The 18,474-nt window shown below is 38.8% G+C and overlaps 1 protein-coding gene across 1 annotated transcript; it reads left to right on the forward strand.

Annotated features, from left to right (window-relative positions):
- The first annotated feature begins 7,150 nt into the window (after positions 1 to 7,150).
- Positions 7,151 to 17,556, forward strand: gmppb (GDP-mannose pyrophosphorylase B). Its single transcript, XM_081385605.1, has 10 exons — positions 7,151 to 7,342; positions 7,887 to 8,076; positions 8,172 to 8,252; positions 8,338 to 8,386; positions 8,466 to 8,608; positions 9,797 to 9,955; positions 12,501 to 12,579; positions 13,432 to 13,559; positions 14,352 to 14,534; positions 16,352 to 17,556. Exons 2-10 carry the CDS (start codon positions 7,948 to 7,950, stop codon positions 16,481 to 16,483), a joined length of 1,083 nt encoding a protein of 360 aa, XP_081241731.1. The 5' UTR covers positions 7,151 to 7,342; positions 7,887 to 7,947; the 3' UTR covers positions 16,484 to 17,556.
- Positions 17,557 to 18,474: the final 918 nt, after the last annotated feature.

Consider the following 18,474-nt stretch of genomic DNA (forward strand, 5'->3'; position numbering starts at 1 on the left):
GTAACAGTTAACAGTGACAGTAACAGTTGACAATGAGAGTAACAGTTGACAGTGACAGTAACAGTTGACAATGACAGCAACAGTTGACAGTAACATTTGACAGTAACAGTTGACAATGACAGTAACAGTTGACAGTGACAGTAACAGTTGACAGTAACAGTTGACAGTGACAGTAACAGTTGACAATGAGAGTAACAGTTGACAGTGACAGTAACAGTTGACAATGACAGCAACAGTTGACAGTAACATTTGACAGTAACAGTTGACAGTGACAGTAACAGTTGACAGTGACAGTAACAGTTGACAGTAACAGTTGACAGTGACAGTAACAGTTGACAGTGACAGTAACAGTTGGCAGTAACAGTTGACAGTGACAGTAACAGTTGACAATGACAGTAACAGTTGACAGTAACAGTTGACAGTGACAGTAACACTTGATGCAAGTAACAGTTGACAATGACAGTTGACAGTAACATTTGACAGTAACAGTTGACAGTGACATTTGACAGTAACAGTTGACAGTGACAGTAACAGTTTACAATGACAGTAACAGTTGATGCAAGTAACAGTTGACAGTAACAGTTGACAGTGATAAAACGATTAAAGATTAAAGAAAATAGTCCAACGCCGTGGTACAACGAGCACACTCGGGCCCTTATGAGAGCAGCCAGAAAAATGGAGCGCAACTGGAAGAAAACAAAACTAGAGGTATTTCGCATTTTATGGAAAGAGAGCTCGATTGCATACAGAGAGGCTTAAAAAGCTGCTAGATCTGCTTATTTTACAACCCTATTAGAAGAAAATAAACAAAACCCAAGGTATTTATTTGAAACAGTGGCTAAACTAAAGAAAAATAAAGCTTCAAGCCCAGAAGTTTCCAAGCAGCACAGCAGTAATGACTTTATGAACTTCTTCACTTATAAGATTGATAATATCAGGGACAAAATTATAACTATGCAACCATCTACTTACTACAGTATCACATCAGGCAGTGCACTGTAGTCTCCCTGAGGAAAAATTTAATTCTTTTGTTTATTCTAAAAATTTGATTCATTCATTGCTATAGGAGAGGAAGAATTTACTAAACTTGTTAAATAATCTAAATCGACAACATGTATGTTAGACCCTATACCGACTAAGCTACTGAAAGAGATGCTCCCAGAGGTCATAGACCCTCTTCTTAATATCATTCATTCATCTTTGTCATTAGGATTACGTACCAAAAACCTTTAAGCTGGCTATGATTAAACCGCTTGTTAAAATAATGCAACTTGATCCTACAGAATTAGTCAATTACAGGCCGATCTCGAATCTACCTTTTGTCAAAGATATTAGAAAAGGCAGTATCCTCACAACAGTGTTCCTTTCTAGAAAGAAATGATATCTGTGAGGATTTCCAGTCCGGATTTAGACCGTACCACAGTACTGAGACAGCTCTCGTTAGAGTCACAAATGATTTGCTCTTATCATCCGATTGTGGTTGTATCTCTCTATTAGTGTTATTCGATCTTAGTGCTGCATTTGACACCATTGACCACAACATTCTTTTAAATAGACTCGAAAATGATGTTGGCATTAGTGGAATTGCATTAGCATGGTTTAAATCACAGTTATCTGACTGTTATCAGTTTGTAGCAGTAAATGAAGAGATGTCTCATCGATCACAAGTTCAGTATGGCGTACCACAAGGCTCAGTACTAGGACCACTGCTGTTCACTCTGTACATGCTACCATTAGGAGATATCATTAGGAAACATGGAATTAGCTTTCACTGTTATGCTGATGATACTCAGCTGTATATTTCTTCAAAACCTAAGTCGGTACTTACCAATTCACAAAATTAACGGAATGCATAGCTGATATAAAAAATTGGATGACTAGTAATTTCCTACTACTTAACTCTGAAAAAAAACAGAGATTCTAATTATTGGACAAAAAACTTCCACACGTAATAACCTAGAATACTGTCTAACACTTGATGGCTGCTCTGTCAAGTCCTCGTCGTCGGTTAGGAACCTGGGTGTGCTCTTTGATACCAATCTTTCATTTGAAAGTCACGTGTCCAGGGCTTGACATTAACACCCGCCAACCCGCCAAATGCGGGTGGATTTTGCTCGTGGCGGGTAACACAGTCACTCCAACTAGCCACTTTGGCGGGTTGAATAATTGTAGTCTTTTCAAAAGGCATCTGAAATAAGTGTGACACTACGACACTACAACACTACAACTCCCGTGAGTATTAGGGCTGTCAACGAATATTCTAAATTCGAATACTTTAAAAAAAAAAAGAATTTCGAAGGTGAAAATGAATATTCGAATGTGGAAAACGCCCGCGGTAGCAGAGGCGCGGCTGTCTGCTTTGCGAGTGGGCGCGCTGCCTGAGGGATCAGGGACAGGTAACAGGAAGAAGCGTTGACACATTAAACAGAAACATTACTAAAGTGTAGGCTACTGTACTGACTGAATAGATATTGCATGAATAAGGTACGTTAGATACAGCAGTTTCATGCACTGCAGGCTTCCACTGGTTTGATTATTTACCGTTTCATGTCAAGGAAAAGTTCCATGTTTACCACAGCACAGCTCGCTCGGAGCGTTCAATGTAGGTTCTATATACTGTGAAACTTCAATTAATGTTAATAATATTTGTTTCAATCACTGAATGAAGCCTGCGACCTTTAAGTCGCGACCTTAAATTGCTTGCACAAAACTCTTGATCAGCACTCAACATTTGCTTATTGTTGTTTATCCTTTAAACCGTTATGTGCAGAGAGCGTGACGCCTCATTCGCGCCGCAAGACCTCCAGACGCGCATAAACGCGTCTTGAAATCACTCGCGCCTGACGCGCTATTCGTGTCCGGCGTGAACGCAGCAGGATGAGGGCGAGCGAGAGAAAGTTGATTTACTTTTTTGTGTGTAGGTAATACGTTGTCAAATATGTTTAAACTTAAATAAACTACCTATACAAGTAGTTATGTCTCTTTCTATTAATTTGTCCTGTTATTGACGTAAGCGCGCGTCATTGACAAAATGCGCAACCAGATGTTCGAATAGTTCGAATAGGCAATAGGCTTGGCTATGTGTTTAGCCTATTGCCCACTAATGTGTGGGTTTTTTTTAGAGGGAATATTCGAACGTCATTTTTGAGCAATTTTGACAGCCCTAATGAGTATTACATGCACACAGTGTTGCCTTGCGCGCTAGTGACCGACAACACAGAAACGAAGAGACAGCTAGCTGCCCTGCTGGAGTTAGTCGTATGCCGGTGTGGAGCTATGTGGCGACATATAATAGGCCTACATAATACATGGTTTTATTTTAAAGAAGGAGCTTTACACACAACCTTATCAGAGCTAATGATAATGACCTGTATTGTTATATATTTATGTAGTCTTGATTTGGGTGTGTACAGTGGTTTTACATTTAAAAGGGTTGCAAATCTAGTTCAAGTAAATTTTAGCACGCCATAGTCAACTTTTATCAGGTAATTTCACAACAACAAAAATGTGGCTAGTAAAAATGCTGTGTGGCTAGTAACTTTGGAAAACCACTAGCCACATTGGCTAGTGAGCAAAAAAGTTAATGTCAAGCCCTGCACGTGTCTAGTATCTGTTAAACCGCATTTTTCCATCTTAAAAATATATCTAAATTACGACATAAGCTTTCATTGACAAATGTGGAACAGTTAGTTGATGCGTTCATGACCTCAAGGCTAGATTATTGTAATGCTCTACTGGGTGGTTGCCCTGCACGCTTAATAAACAAACTACAGCTGGTTCAAAACGCAGCAGCTCGAGTTCTTACCAGAACCAGGAAGTATGACCATATTAGCCCGGTTCTGTCAAAACTGCACTGGCTCCCTATTAAACATTGTATAAATTTTAAAATATTGCTGATCACTTACAAAGCACTAAATGGTTTAGCTCCGCAGTGCTTGAGCGAGCTCTTAACGCATTATAGTCCGTCACGTCTATTGCGATCTCAAAATTCCGGCCAGTTGATAATACCTAGAATATCAAAATCGACTGCTGGCGGTAGATCCTTCTCCTATTTAGCACCAAAACTCTGGAACAGTCTTCCTACCATTGTCCGGGAAGCAGACACACTCTGTCAGTTCAAAGCCAGATTAAAGACACATCTCTCTAACATACACATAACACATTATAGACTTCTATAATTCAATGTTAGGCTGCATAGATCAGGTCAGCCGGAACCGGGAACACTTCCCATAAATCCTGATGTACTCGTTACATCATAAGAAGGATGGCGTCTACGCCAATATTAGTCTCTCTGTTTATCCGAGGTTTACCGCAGTCCGCCGGATCCAGGCCGTATCCAGATCAGATGGTGGACCTGCACCTGGACCCATCCATGATGCATCCCTGAAGTGCCAGCCTCATCAGTCCTGTGAAGGCCTCATCGACACGACAGCCATCGGCACTGATCCTCAACAAACCCGTCTCCATACCGGCGGGATGACTCCGACTTTCAACCAGATGATCTGGATAAATATTCTGAATGTTCTGATCCAATCTGACTTCTGACCTGTAATGCTGCCTGGATCATAATCATACACTGTTCACTCGTTGGCCAGAGGAGAACTGAGCGACTGAGTCTGGGTTCTCCCAAGGTTTATTTCTCCATTCTGTCACTGATGGAGTTCGGGTTCCTGCCACTGTTGCTCTGGCTTTTGTCTTGCTTAGTTGGGGACATTTAATATTCAACAATATTATTGATTTGCCTTACTTAAATTGGACTATGATGCAATTTTCTTCTAGAAACAAACTTTGTTGTATTATTTTTTTCATGTTATCACGGTGAAGCTGCTTTGATACCTGTCTGTATTGTAAATGTACTGTATTGTATATGTATTGTATAAAGCGCTATATAAATAAGGGTGACTTGACTTGACTTCAATCCTGAGCAGGACATCTGTAATGCTGTACTGTAGATCACCGGTCACAAACCTGTTCTCCGCTTCCCAGTAGGGTTGCCAACTTTCTGAAATGTAAATAAGGAACAGTGGGTGGGGGGGAATATAAAGGCTATCGTGGTAATTTTGTCAACAATGAACCATGGATTTGTTTAGTTTATAATACGTTTTATTTTTAATTTAAACAAATACAACATATAACATTCAAAACTCATCGGCTTAGACTGCATTTGAAGAAAAATAAACACAACAGTTTTCTGTAGTCTTGTGCGAACTTAGTCAATAGAATTAGACTTCTAGAATGTTCTTTCCCGTGCAAAGAAATCATATTTTTTTATTTAATTAGACAACATTTTAAGGAAGTGTAGTGCAAATATCTTTATATAATTATACTTCCATTATAGTTAACTTTTCTTTTCACACACTCCGCCGTGACAAACAGAAAAAACGCGACAGCATATGGTACAATACTACTATGGTAGCTGCTAGTCATTTTCCCATTCAATTCTATATTTTTGTGCTCTTTTCTTTTTCGCCGGCTGCTCGGAGGTAGTCATTTATTTTTACATTTCCCGCTGTTGTCATTTGTCGTCATCGTTGCTACGATACGTGACTCACAATGACTGAAACGACCAATTAAAAGGGCATTCTCTGATGATGTTCCAAGCTATTAAAAACGTTTTTTTTTTTTTATTATCATCGCCTACAAATGTCTTTGTATAGTCTGACATATATTAGAAGCTATGTGTCTGTCTTCGATTTGCACTGAATTGATTCTCAAAAATACGGAACAAAGTGCGTTCCGTATTCAACAAGAGTTTTATGTGTCAAATACGGGACGATTCCGTATTATACGGTTGGCAACCCGTTCCCACTGAAACTGCCATAAGGCTACCTTATTCTCCTGTAATTGTTTATCACCCTTTAAAAATGCTTGTTATTTGGCTAGAGTCACAGGTGTAACCAGAGTAATGAACATATTAATATAATTTCCACATATCTCAAAAATGTATGTCCCAGTCTGGGACTTTAAAATGATCCCTTTAGTTTCTGTGGGTTAAAAATCCTCTACCAAGACAAGCCATCTTTCGGTAGCCTACATTTCCATACGTGTCCATCGCAGTGTTGTGTCCAGTGATGGATGAAGAGTCTGCAGAAACAGGGCAGCTGCTGATCTCTGACTCTGATCAGGGACATCATGAGCTAGAATACAAGAAACCATTTTATGTTATATTTGCTGTCGGCCATAGATTATAACACACTTTGGAACACTTTTCTTATTACTTCAAATCTCATAATTTCGGATATGAATGCCATAAGTTCGACTTAATATGTCATAATTATAATTGAACATGTCAAAACTTCTACATTTTGTAATGTCATAATTATGACTTTTTATGCCATCATTTGTGTCAGAATTTTGACTTAATTGTGTTGTGTCATAATTTCAATTTTGTAGGTTGCCCACTGAAACACACATGCCAAATTAAACATAAAGACACGCATAAAAACAAATACCTAATAGTGCGATATATAATATTTAACAGTTTATCTGGTTTAGATTGTTTTTTAGTATTGTGTCTGTGTTGCAATGACACCTAGTGGCGTAGATGCAACATCGACCAAAAGAAAAAGTTTTCAGTGATTAAATAGTGATTAAAATACGCCGTCAGATATAATTAAATTACTATGATTACATGTGAATACATGATTAAATTAGGACATCACTGTGCCCTACTCACAAAAGTCTTGAAATCTTTACAGAATTTAAAATATGGAGCGTGTAATTTATATATAAAATCACATATATATATATATATATATATATATATATATATATATATATATATATATATATATATATATATATATATATATCCCAAACAAATTTTATGTGTTATTATTTTTCTTCTGGCTCTTATTCACTTATGCGCCACGTTGTTATGAAATGATTGGTCCATGAGGCCGCGCGTGCCATTTCAATGGGGGATACTATAGCCAATTTAAGCTGTTTATCCATTATTTTGTTTATAATCACTTTTATAACGTATTCTGTCATAAAATAAATGAATTCGAAATACTCTTCAATGATTTAAATGATGTTGGTACGTCGTAAAATCTACCTTACTAAACGGAAAACGTCCAGAGATTCCTTCGCAGTAAACTGGTACGGTCCATTGACCCGTGACGTCACGCCGTAGTGCCAGCTCTGGCCCCGCCCTCACGCTGCCTCGTCATCACTGACTACGGAACTCAACTCACTTCATCACAGAATATTATAGAGCCGTAAACCTGTCAGATAGACGCACAATTACAGAGTAATAGAGTTTATTTGTGGAAATGAGTTTAAAATACATGTACTGAGCGTAATCGTCAAGTAAGAGCAGCAAGGTGAATCGTTTATTTGGGTGAGTTTATGATTCAATCAAATGAAACATGAGCTGTACAGTTTTACTGTGTAGTAATAATAATAATGAAAATTGTATTATTGTATTATTGTAAATTGTATTATTTATATGTTATCATTTTTTTAAATAGGTAAATATTAAGTGCTTAGAAATTCGTTTTTCAGACAAAATATTATCATCAACATTTCTGAAATGAATGAGTTGCGGTGGCTAAGCACATAAACAGCACAAAAGTGTCCAGCATACATGTGAACTCCTTCAGTACTGTTAAAAAACAGACTTTACTATTATTAAAAACTGTGGAAATATTAATAATAAAGAATGACTTGGTGTGTCCAGGCTTGACTGGTTGGCAAGCTCTTTGTAGTGTAAGATAGATGATATTCAGGTATTACAGGTGTGCTGCGTCACGTGGGTGTGTTGTGTTCATACAGGTGTCAAATACTTTCAGTGAACACTAGTGTCCGGGTGCCTTTATAAATATTGATATAATGAGGACCTGTTAGAGCTTATAGTTCCTGATGTTTGTGTCTTTGTTTCTCAGGTATTTCTCCCACATGATTGCTCCTGTCTGCTTGGACTGATCCCTGTTCTGCTGACCCATAATGAAAGCCCTGATTCTCGTCGGCGGCTACGGCACAAGGTTACGCCCGCTCACGCTCACCGTGCCCAAACCACTGGTGGAGTTCTGCAACAAACCCATCCTGCTCCATCAGGTGGAGGCGCTAGTCAAGGTACAGCCGACACACACTCCTCCATACAGGCGGACTGAGCCTTCTATGAAGCGTTGCATTCATATGATGTTGATTGCGGGTGTGTTTGTGTTCAGGCCGGAGTCCGTCATGTCATTCTGGCTGTGAGCTACATGTCTGATCTATTGGAGCGAGAGATGAGAGCTCAGGAGCAAAGGGTATTTGATGAACATTCGTGTTTATGATAGCCTGTTACATGTGGAGAATATCAAAGTAACACAATCTCATTTGTGATTTTGACAGCTTGGAATAAAAATCTCGCTTTCACATGAGAAGGAACCTCTAGGCACTGGTAGGTGAACCTCTTCTCATCGCTGTACGGCGCAGTCCTCAGCCGACGTGACCCTGTGACTCTGTGTCTGTGCTTTCAGCTGGTCCTCTGGCTTTGGCTCGAGAGCTGCTGACCGACAGCGAGGAGCCTTTCTTCGTTCTCAACAGCGACGTCATCTGTGATTTCCCCTTCGAGGACATGCTGAAGTTCCACCAACAGCGTGGCAGAGAGGGCACGATTGTTGTAAGGAATCGATTTCATTTGCAAACCTCAAATGTTGTGTAAAACATGGGGCCGATCACACACCCGGCGCAACGTGTTTTCTGCTAGTTTCAGCCCGACGCAGTTATCATTTTAACGTCCTACGCCACGTTGTTTAATAGCAAATGCATTTGTGCCCATCTGTGCCCCATGGGTTGCTGGTGCATTGCTGGACCGTTGCTATAATGAGCAACTGATATAGACTGAGCCATTGACCAACTGAAACCTGCTCTAAAGTCAATGGCACAATATTTTTTATGTTATTTAAAGGGAGCATTAGTAATATGAGCCTATAGGCGGCTCCACAACGGGTGAACAGTCTGCTTATTACACACACTCTCTGCTTATTACACACACTCTCTGCTTATTACACACACACACTCTGCTTATGTAAATGTACTCTGATATCACACACACTCTGCTTATTACACACACTCTGCTTATTATTACTCACACACTCTGCTTATTACACACACACTCTGCTTATTACACACACAGGGATGCGCAGCAGCAGACAAACATGCAGAATATTAAAAATGAAAGGATCACAATGTAAAAGATTAATATTGTGTACATAAAGATAGGAATCCGACTTGTCCCGTAGATGGTCTGCTTGCTCTTTAACCTCACACACACACACACACACACACAGCTTTAACCTCGCGCACAAGCAACTCCGTTTGCGTTCAGTCTTTCCACTTGCAAATTTCGTCACGTAAATAGCGAATCCGCTGTGGCGCAAGCATTTAAAGGGAATGGGAGATGAGACTCTGATTGGTTTATTCCACGTTATGCCCAAAACACACCCATTACTCATTAAGAGAATAGGGACAACACTTTTAGACCATGCGCCGGGAGAGCCGAAAATTTTTCCCGTCGTTAAAGTAGCAAAAGTGGATGCAGACACTGTGCGTTTTAGACCCTGTGCTTAGATCCTTAAAATAGGGCCCATGGTCTCACTGTCAGAGATCTGAATATGACTTAAACCTGTATGAGAAGTTTCAGAGATTCTTTCAATGAACAACTACATTTTTAGATCCTAACGTGATATACATTTCTATCTCTCTGAATTCTTGCCTCATACATCGTACATCTGTAAAGGAGTATAAAGGACATTTCTCTCCTGACTCTCTGTCACTCACCCACATTAACATCTGGCTGACGTTTCAGGTGACGAAAGTGGAGGAACCGTCTAAGTATGGCGTGGTTGTTTATGAAGGGGACACCGGGCGAATACATCGCTTCGTTGAGAAACCGCAAGTGTTTGTCTCCAACAAGATCAACGCAGGGATGTACATCTTCAGCCCTGCCATGCTGAGGAGGATCCAGGTCAGGGCCGACTCACTGCACCATCATCAGTTTAAATGGGCTTTTCAAAAACATTTAGTTTTTATTAGTAAAAACTGCGATCAATATATGTACATACTGCTTAAAGTAAATGAAGCATATTTTTAGTACTGTAAACTACATTATTTTGCATTGTTGTGACAATTTCATGGCAATTAGGCACAATTTCATTACCAACTCATTGTACTGCCTTTCATTTATAATGTGCACAAAAGTCTCTGAGTAAGGATTAAGTAAAGGCTCTAAACATGACATGAAAGCATTTAACTACAGTAAAATACTTTTCTTGATCGAAGATCGAGTTATGATCATTATAAAAAATTGCAAGGTCAAAAAAAGGTTTGAAATGAAACGCATACATGGATAAATTATTCAAAATAAGATCAATAACATGCATTTAGAAAATGCATTAATAGGGGTGAATTTGTATTAATCTGTCTAAATACATCAAATGCCACTTCAGATGCAGCTTTTCTGCCTCTACTGCAGCGCAAAAGTGGGTTTTGTTGATACAGATTTCACAATTGCCCTAATTTACTGATTAACTGAAGAATTTGATATAAATGATGAGACATTTAATAAGGTTAGAAAAAATGATCCATATAAAGATAAAAATGCCACTGGAAATCAATTTAAGGGGCAAATATCACCCCTGAAAAGTAAACTTCTGAACTGAATATGAAGAACATGGAAAGCTTTGGCTTAAAGGTGCATTAAGCAAATTTTCATGTTAAAAATACCCGTTTTTCTAACCCATACATGCTTAAACAATTGCCTGATGGGCTGAATGAGCCCTTCTATGATCTCTGCGATTGCCTCTATAATCCTGTACAGTAAAATAAATAAGAGGGATTCGGGACGGAATCGACTGGGCGTGACGTCATGCGCGTTCACGCTCACCTGGCTATGTCTGGCAGGTTTGTGTATTCGCCGCCATTATCCGCATCAGCGAAGACAACTCAAGCGACTTTGGCAAAAGAAGAAGATGGATTCAAAGAGACCGGCTTCTAGTTCATCCCAAACCCCAACGCAAACTCCACGTAACCGCGTGCACAACTCTGGTTGCAGTTTCGTGTGTCGCCAGAAGGGGGCATAGTTCTGCAAAAACTCAGAGACTTGCGCAATGCACCTTTAAACCAGCCAATTATTGACAATATCAAGATTGTTCATCAATACATATATTTTAAAATACTAGGGTGAAATGTGACATGTTTTGTGTGATGTGCTCTAGAATTTCAGGGTTTAATAGCAGGACTATCACAATTCATAACTTTGCATTGCAACTTTACATTGTAGTAAGCTATTAAATGTAGTGATTTAAAGGTGCGTTAAACAAGGTAATGTAATCCTCGGCTCTCTCCAGCAATGAAGAGCTCATATGATTTACAGTATTTACATGAATGTGTTTGGAAGAATCATTTATCCAAAAACAACACACACCGCATTCAAGGTAACTGTTTTTATCAGTTCATGCATTCCCTGGGAAATGATCCCATAGCCATCGCGAGCCCCATGTCCTGCTGTTTGAGCTAAAGGAACACGGCAGTAACACACTAGCTTTTAATGTGGATCGGTTGCTGTGTGTGGTGACCAAGCACTTGTGAAGGAGAAGTGCTGTCCCCAGCACATAACTTTCTTTATTCTTTATTCTGTAAATCCATCCATCCATTCTCAAAGCGCTTGTCCTCCGTGGGATCTGTAGGCGGGGTGCTGGAGCTTTTCCCAGTGAACTATTGGCAGGGAAACACCCTGAATGGATGGCCAGTCCATCGCAGGACACAAGCGCAATAATGTAGACCAACGTTTTTTTATCAAAAATGTTGTCTAGGTCAAATTTTTGCAAGAAATGATATTTTTGTAAATGTAATTAGGTACCTAGCTAGATAGCTAACCAGTTTGCAGTCTTGACATACAGGAAAAAGGCTAGTACTTTTTAAGTACAGATTAAATATTTGGATTAAATATATATTGTAGAAATATTACGTATTTGGGTAATTAATAGTTTTGAGATTAAATTAAAAATGAATTGCTGATCCTCAAAACCTTGAATAGGGCTGATTGATTTACTTGGGAACCAAAGTTGCCAGTCCTGTTATTTTCCTCTATTCCTGTTAAGACGTGTGACTGTAAGCCATTGTTGACCAATGAGAAATCATAAACATTTCACACTTCTCAAGTTCATCTAGCATACATCAGTGTAGCTCAAACAGTGCTTCTGTTTGAATTAAAATTATTTTTCTTACCCCATGGACAGATAATTTTGCTTGTTTTAAGCAAACTCACTTAATTTTGATTAATTCCCCCGGAGAACAAGACATAATATCTTATCTAATTTTACTTATCTAGTAAATGCATCATGATTTAAGAGTTTTTTTTATATTTGTACTGGAAACCAGACACAAATACTAAGTAAGAAAAGCATTTTCTGCAGTTATTTCAGGGAATATGATTCTTTTCTAATAATAATAAAAACTTGTTTTAATTTATTGCTGAAGTTTCCAACATTTTCCTGTATTTTGTACTTCAGTTGCGACCCACCTCCATTGAGAAGGAGATATTTCCAGTCATGGCAGAGGAAGGACAACTGTACGCCATGGAGCTGCAAGGTAAAGGATCACACACACGCTTAATTAGAGCCATTCATAAAGCATATATAATGATACATTTAAAGGCACAATATGTACGTTTTGAGGCTAGTTTTGCAGCTGATGGAGAGCAATCCGACGGGACTCGGGCAGAAATCATGTTCATGGATGAGCTTATGTATTAAAGTTTTCTGAACATTACTGTGGTATGAAGCAGGGCGAGCCGAGAGTCTGGGATATTTTCCGTTGCTGACTTTATTATGCTTATATGCCACAGTCGCCGCAGTCCCAGTCCTGTCGTTTTGTTGTTTACGCATATTTTATGATTAAAGATTAATGTTTAATGTCCACCTCCTTCCCTGAACTTGAACTTTGCTACCCTTAATCTGTTTAATTCACATTATTTTATTTTATTCTAATGAAATAGTCGCAACTACTCATAGAGGTCACTTTATTTGATGAATTAAAACAAGAGATTCAAACAATAAAAGAAAACCTTGGGAAACCCCAGAAATAAACCTTGGGAGAACCCAGACTCAGTCGCTCAGTTCTCCTCTGGCCGACGAGAGAACAGTGTATGATTATGATCCAGGAGCATTACAGGTCAGAAGTCAGATTGGATCAGAACATTCTGAATATTATCCAGTTCATCTGGTTGATATGATTTGCACCTCGGCACCACCGACTTAGAATGTCCAACAAAATGTCAGAATAATCGAAAACCAGAAAAATATTGTCTCTAAAAATAATGTTGCCTAATGTTCACTAGTTTGTCTTTGGAAGAACAAACAAACAAAAACAGCAGAAGAATGGAGAGCCAAGGTGGCGCCAGAACGGTTTTGTTGCTAACTAAGCTAACCGTCTGTGTTCCAGGTTTCTGGATGGACATCGGCCAGCCCAAAGACTTCCTGACAGGCATGTGCATGTTCCTGCAGTCGGTCCGGCAGCAGGCGCCTGAGAGGCTGCGCACGGGCCCGGGCTTCCTCGGGAACGTCCTCGTGGTGCGACAAATCACTGACACATGCATAATTGACATGTTCATATTAATTATGTAGTCTGTGTCCACAAAATAATCTCACTTTACACACTTGTAATATTTTATAGTTTCCATTTAAAGCAAGTCAGTTCACTTGACATCCATATTTGTAACACACCCTGGCAAATATTCTCACCAAACAGAGCTTCTTTAATGAGGAAAGACATCAATCTACTTAACTGTTTGTTAAAATGATGTTTTATTAACATTAAATCAAGAATAAACTCGGACAACAGTAACATAATAACAGTATAATTAGGCTTGTGAGACTTTCAAAAGAATGGAAAGGTTATGGGATGCTCACACAAAATATATATAAAAAAATATAAGCTCTTTAAAAAAAATCTTCTTGAATCTTTTTGTTAGTATGGATTAAATGAAGGTCAAGGACTGAGGACATCTATTCCGGTAAACAATTCAGTCTGAGTTTTCAGAAAAAATGGTCACAGTGGAGATCCATAACTACACACAATATGTCCAATGAACTAACAACATGAGTAAAGAAAGAGGTTGCTCAGATTTTTGCTCACTTTAAAAAATGGACGTTTAAAGCCGCAATAAACAAAGAATTTTCATTTTGAAGTGAACTATTCTTTTAAGTATATTGCTAGGCAGGGGTGTCCAGTCCGGCTCCTGCAGAGTTCAGCTCAGCTACACACACCCGAACAGCTCATCAAGCTCTTCCAGGCAGGAGCAGCACTGGACGCAGAACATGCAGTGCATGTACTAAACATATATGCCATTAACCTCCACCCAGGACCCAACGGCTGTGATCGGGGACAACTGCACCATCGGGCCTAACGTGACGATCGGCGCTGGGGTGGTTCTGGAGGACGGGGTGCGAGTGAAGCGCTGTACGGTTCTGAAGGGGGCGCACATACGCTCACACTCCTGGCTGGAGTCCAGCATAGTGGGCTGGAGCTCATCGGTGGGACAGTGGGTGAGTTCACTCTTTCAGCAAGAGAGCCAACAACTGGTTTGATTCAACCATTGGTTTTCTCCATAGCAATTTCAAAGGAATCCTTCTATAAAGAATTTGAAGTCAAGAACTGAGCAAACTCCAAGATGAATAACAATATTAAAGACTTTAATTCAAAGCACAAAAGAAAAAAACAATTCAAGTCAGCTTCATTTCTATACTTTATACAATGCAGATAATTTCAAAGCAGCTTTACAGTGATAACAGTAAAATAATGATTCAGCGACGCGAAGAGAATTGCATTATGCTGTAAAGCAGCTCTAAAAAGACAATAGGAAACAGTCATTTATTCAGTTTGGTTGTGCCATCAATTGCCATCCATTATACTTCGATTAATGGAAAGAAAATAAGTTCATATTCATTTTTAAACAACACAATACTAATGTTTACTAATGTAAGGAGTGGCATAAAGTCACCCAACATCAATGTGAAGACTGGTGGAGAGCATGAAGACGCATGAAAGCTGTGATTGAAAATCAGGGTTATTCCACCAAATATTGATTTCTGTACTCTTCCTAAGTTAAAACACTCTAGTATTGTGTTGTTTAAAAATGAATATGAACTTATTTTCTTTCCATAATTCGAGGTCTGACAACACTGCATCTTTTTTGTTATTTTGACCAGTTTCTGCAAATAAATGCTCAAAATGAGATTTTTATTTGCAATTTGGGAGAAATGTTGTCAGTAGTTTTTAGAATAAAACAAAAATGTTCATTTTACCCAAACACATATTGATGGCAACAACGGTGGAAAAAGGCGGCAGTGGCAGGAACCAAAATATCATTTCTTTCTAGAAAGGAACACTGTTGTGAGGATACCGCCTTTTCTAGTATCTTTGACAGAAAAGGTAGATTCGAGATCGGCCTGTAATTGACTAATTCTGCAGGATCAAGTTGCATTTTTTTAACAAGCAGTTTAATCATAGCCAGCTTAAAAGTTTTTGGTACGTAATCCTAGAGACAAAGATGAATGAATGATATTTTCGAAGAGGATCTATGACCTCTGGGAGCATCTCTTTCAGTAGCTTAGTCGGTATAGGGTCTAACATACATGTTGTACATTTAGATGATTTAACGAGTTTAGTAAATTCTTCCTCTCCTATAGCAACGAATGAATCGAAGTTTTCCTCAGGGAGACTACAATGCACTGCCTGATGCGATACTGTAGTAGAGGGTGGCATGATTATAATTTTCTCCCTGATATTATCAATGTTATAATTGAAGAAGTTCATAAAGTCATTACTGCTGTGCTGCTTGGAAACTTCTGGGTTAAAGATTTATTTCTTGTTAGTTTAGCCACTGTTTCAAATAAATACCTAGGGTTGTGTATGATTTCTTCTAAGAGAGTGGAAAAATAAGCAGATTTAGCAGCTTTTATGTTTTCTTTTGTGTACAATACCCCAACTAAGCGAAGCCAGAGGCAACAGTGGCAATAACCCAAACTCATCAGTGACAGAACAGAGGAAAAAACCTTGGGAGAAACCAGGATCAGTTGCTCAGTTCTCCTCTGGCCAATAATCACTACTCATCTCATAAAACATTGTGAATGATGTAATGGGAAAGAAGAATGAGGGAAACAAGTATAGACAATACATAGTCTATAAGCAATACTTTTAAGGATCAGATAAATGTATTATAAACATATTATAATAAACACAAACATGGGAATGGGTGGTTATTACTGAGATGTTTTGAACCCTACTCTTGTTTTCAATAATCTGTTGTACAGTAAGTAGATTTTGTGTGTGATTTGTATGATGAGGTTTGGTTCTGTTCTAGGTGCGGATGGAGAACGTCACAGTTCTAGGCGAGGATGTGATCGTGAACGATGAACTCTACATCAACGGTGCCAATGTTCTGCCTCATAAATCCATCACAGACTCTGTTCCTGAACCGCGAATCATCATGTGAAACACCTTTCACACCCCTCACGAAGTGCCCGAGTGTGTGTGTGAGGTTCAGGCTGAGAATGAGCATGAGGTGTTGATTGTATCTGGATATCTGAAGTGTGCAGTAACTGATTGTGCTGTTTCTGCAGGTAAATCACATCTATAGTAGATGTTCTCCAACTAAAGGCTGCATCCACACATTAATGACCCGTGAAGTGCTGCTGTTATCTCCCTCTGCATTGTGTTCTGTGTTACTGACAATAAGACCAGGACTCCCCTTCCTTTGGTTCATCTTGTTGATTTTGAGATGTCATTAGGCTGTCTAGTAATTATGTTGGTATTCATTTTCAGTGTTTTTTGTTTTTGTTTAGTTTTTTTTTATAAAGGGAGCCATTTATTGCTTTCTGGAGAAAACTGTGCCTGTAGAAAGAATGACAAGTATGTTTGTGTATCAGATAACGCAGTGTCTGATGACTGTGAAGACTTTCACACCTGTAGTATGCACTAAATTATGCAAATCACATTTTATTCATCACTCAAGGTCACGCAGAAATGTGATGGATTATTCCTGTGCAGATGAACAAAGATGAAACAGACTCGTGAAGTCATGTCTCTGTACACAGATTAAGATTTTTGATGTCTTTTCTATCAAAAGAAAATTATATAAACCCATGAAACATCTTTTTGGTGTTTTCTTTTGAGTTGTTTTTATTTGAAAGCAGTTTAAACCCTTTTAACTTTTAAATGTTTGTAGTTGCTGCAGCTTTTGGGAATGTAAACGGAAATAAGACGGCAGTGATTCATGCACATGAAATGTAGATAAACCATATGGAGATGTCTTGAATGTCCTAGCAACATAAAGGGCATTAAAATCATGTGGAAATCATTAAAGCGTTCAGTTGAAACTATTATAAGATAAGAATTATTTACTATAAAATTGTGAAATACCAAAACAATGTCAAGTCATCTTCATTTATACAGCGCTTTTAACAATATAGATTGTTTCAAAGCAGGTTTACAGTGATAATAGGAAATTACAGTAACAGAGATTGTTTTGGCTTTACAGCAGCTCTAGAATAAAGTGATTGTCCAGATAAAGTTAGTTTTGATTGATTCACTTCCATTGCAAAGATCATTAGTTATTAACTTACACGACAACGCGCTCCAGCCGCTCATCCGCACAACAACAGTGCCTGCATTGTAAAAAAATTTAAAAAGTTTATCTCTGCGCAAACCTGTGAAAACGCTGACGGCGTGCACATGCGTAATAACATGCTTAGTATGCGCTTTTGAATATATATGTGCGCAGGCGACAGGTGTGTAGTCTTTCTTTACAACTTGACCTCAACAAATTACTTGTCTGGTCTTAAAAATTTCAAATACAGAATTATTTATTGCTTCCACGTAGCCATGCGAACCAAAATCATTTTGACAACGCTTTATCTGTACAGAGTTAAAGGGAGGGGAGGGAGGCCTTCACAGGGGAGAGTCTAGTTGACACTTCAGGACTGCGTTGTCGTCGTGTTCAGGCGCAGGTCCTTCATCAGATCTGGATACGGCGGACTGTGGTAAACCTCGGGATAAACAGATAGACTAATATTAGCGTAGACGCCATCCTTCTTATGATGTTAGGAAGACTGTTCCAGAGTTTTGTTGCTGAATAGGAAAAGGATCTAAGGAAATAGGACACCAGTATTATACAGTAATAATACAGTTTAAAAGAATAACATTAAGCATGTATGTGCACATCAAAGTTCACAAAAAGTTGCTCATTCTTTTAAAAAGATTCCCTAGAACTTGTTTTCAGGTCGATGCATTTGCCTTTTTGGCTGTTTCTACAATTAAATGCAGTATTTGGAGTAAATCTCAGTATTTTGAGTGTTAATCATGAGGTATCATTCCTGCACGAGAGATCACGGGCATTTCTAGTAGTTTAAAGCGTCTGAAATAAATCTGAAGCACGCACACACAGACAGAAGAACGCCAGGCGATGAAGTCCATCTTCCTGACACT

Source organism: Scardinius erythrophthalmus (assembly GCF_964197995.2).
Source record: "Scardinius erythrophthalmus genome assembly, chromosome: 14".
Taxonomy (NCBI): Eukaryota; Metazoa; Chordata; class Actinopteri; order Cypriniformes; family Leuciscidae; genus Scardinius; species Scardinius erythrophthalmus.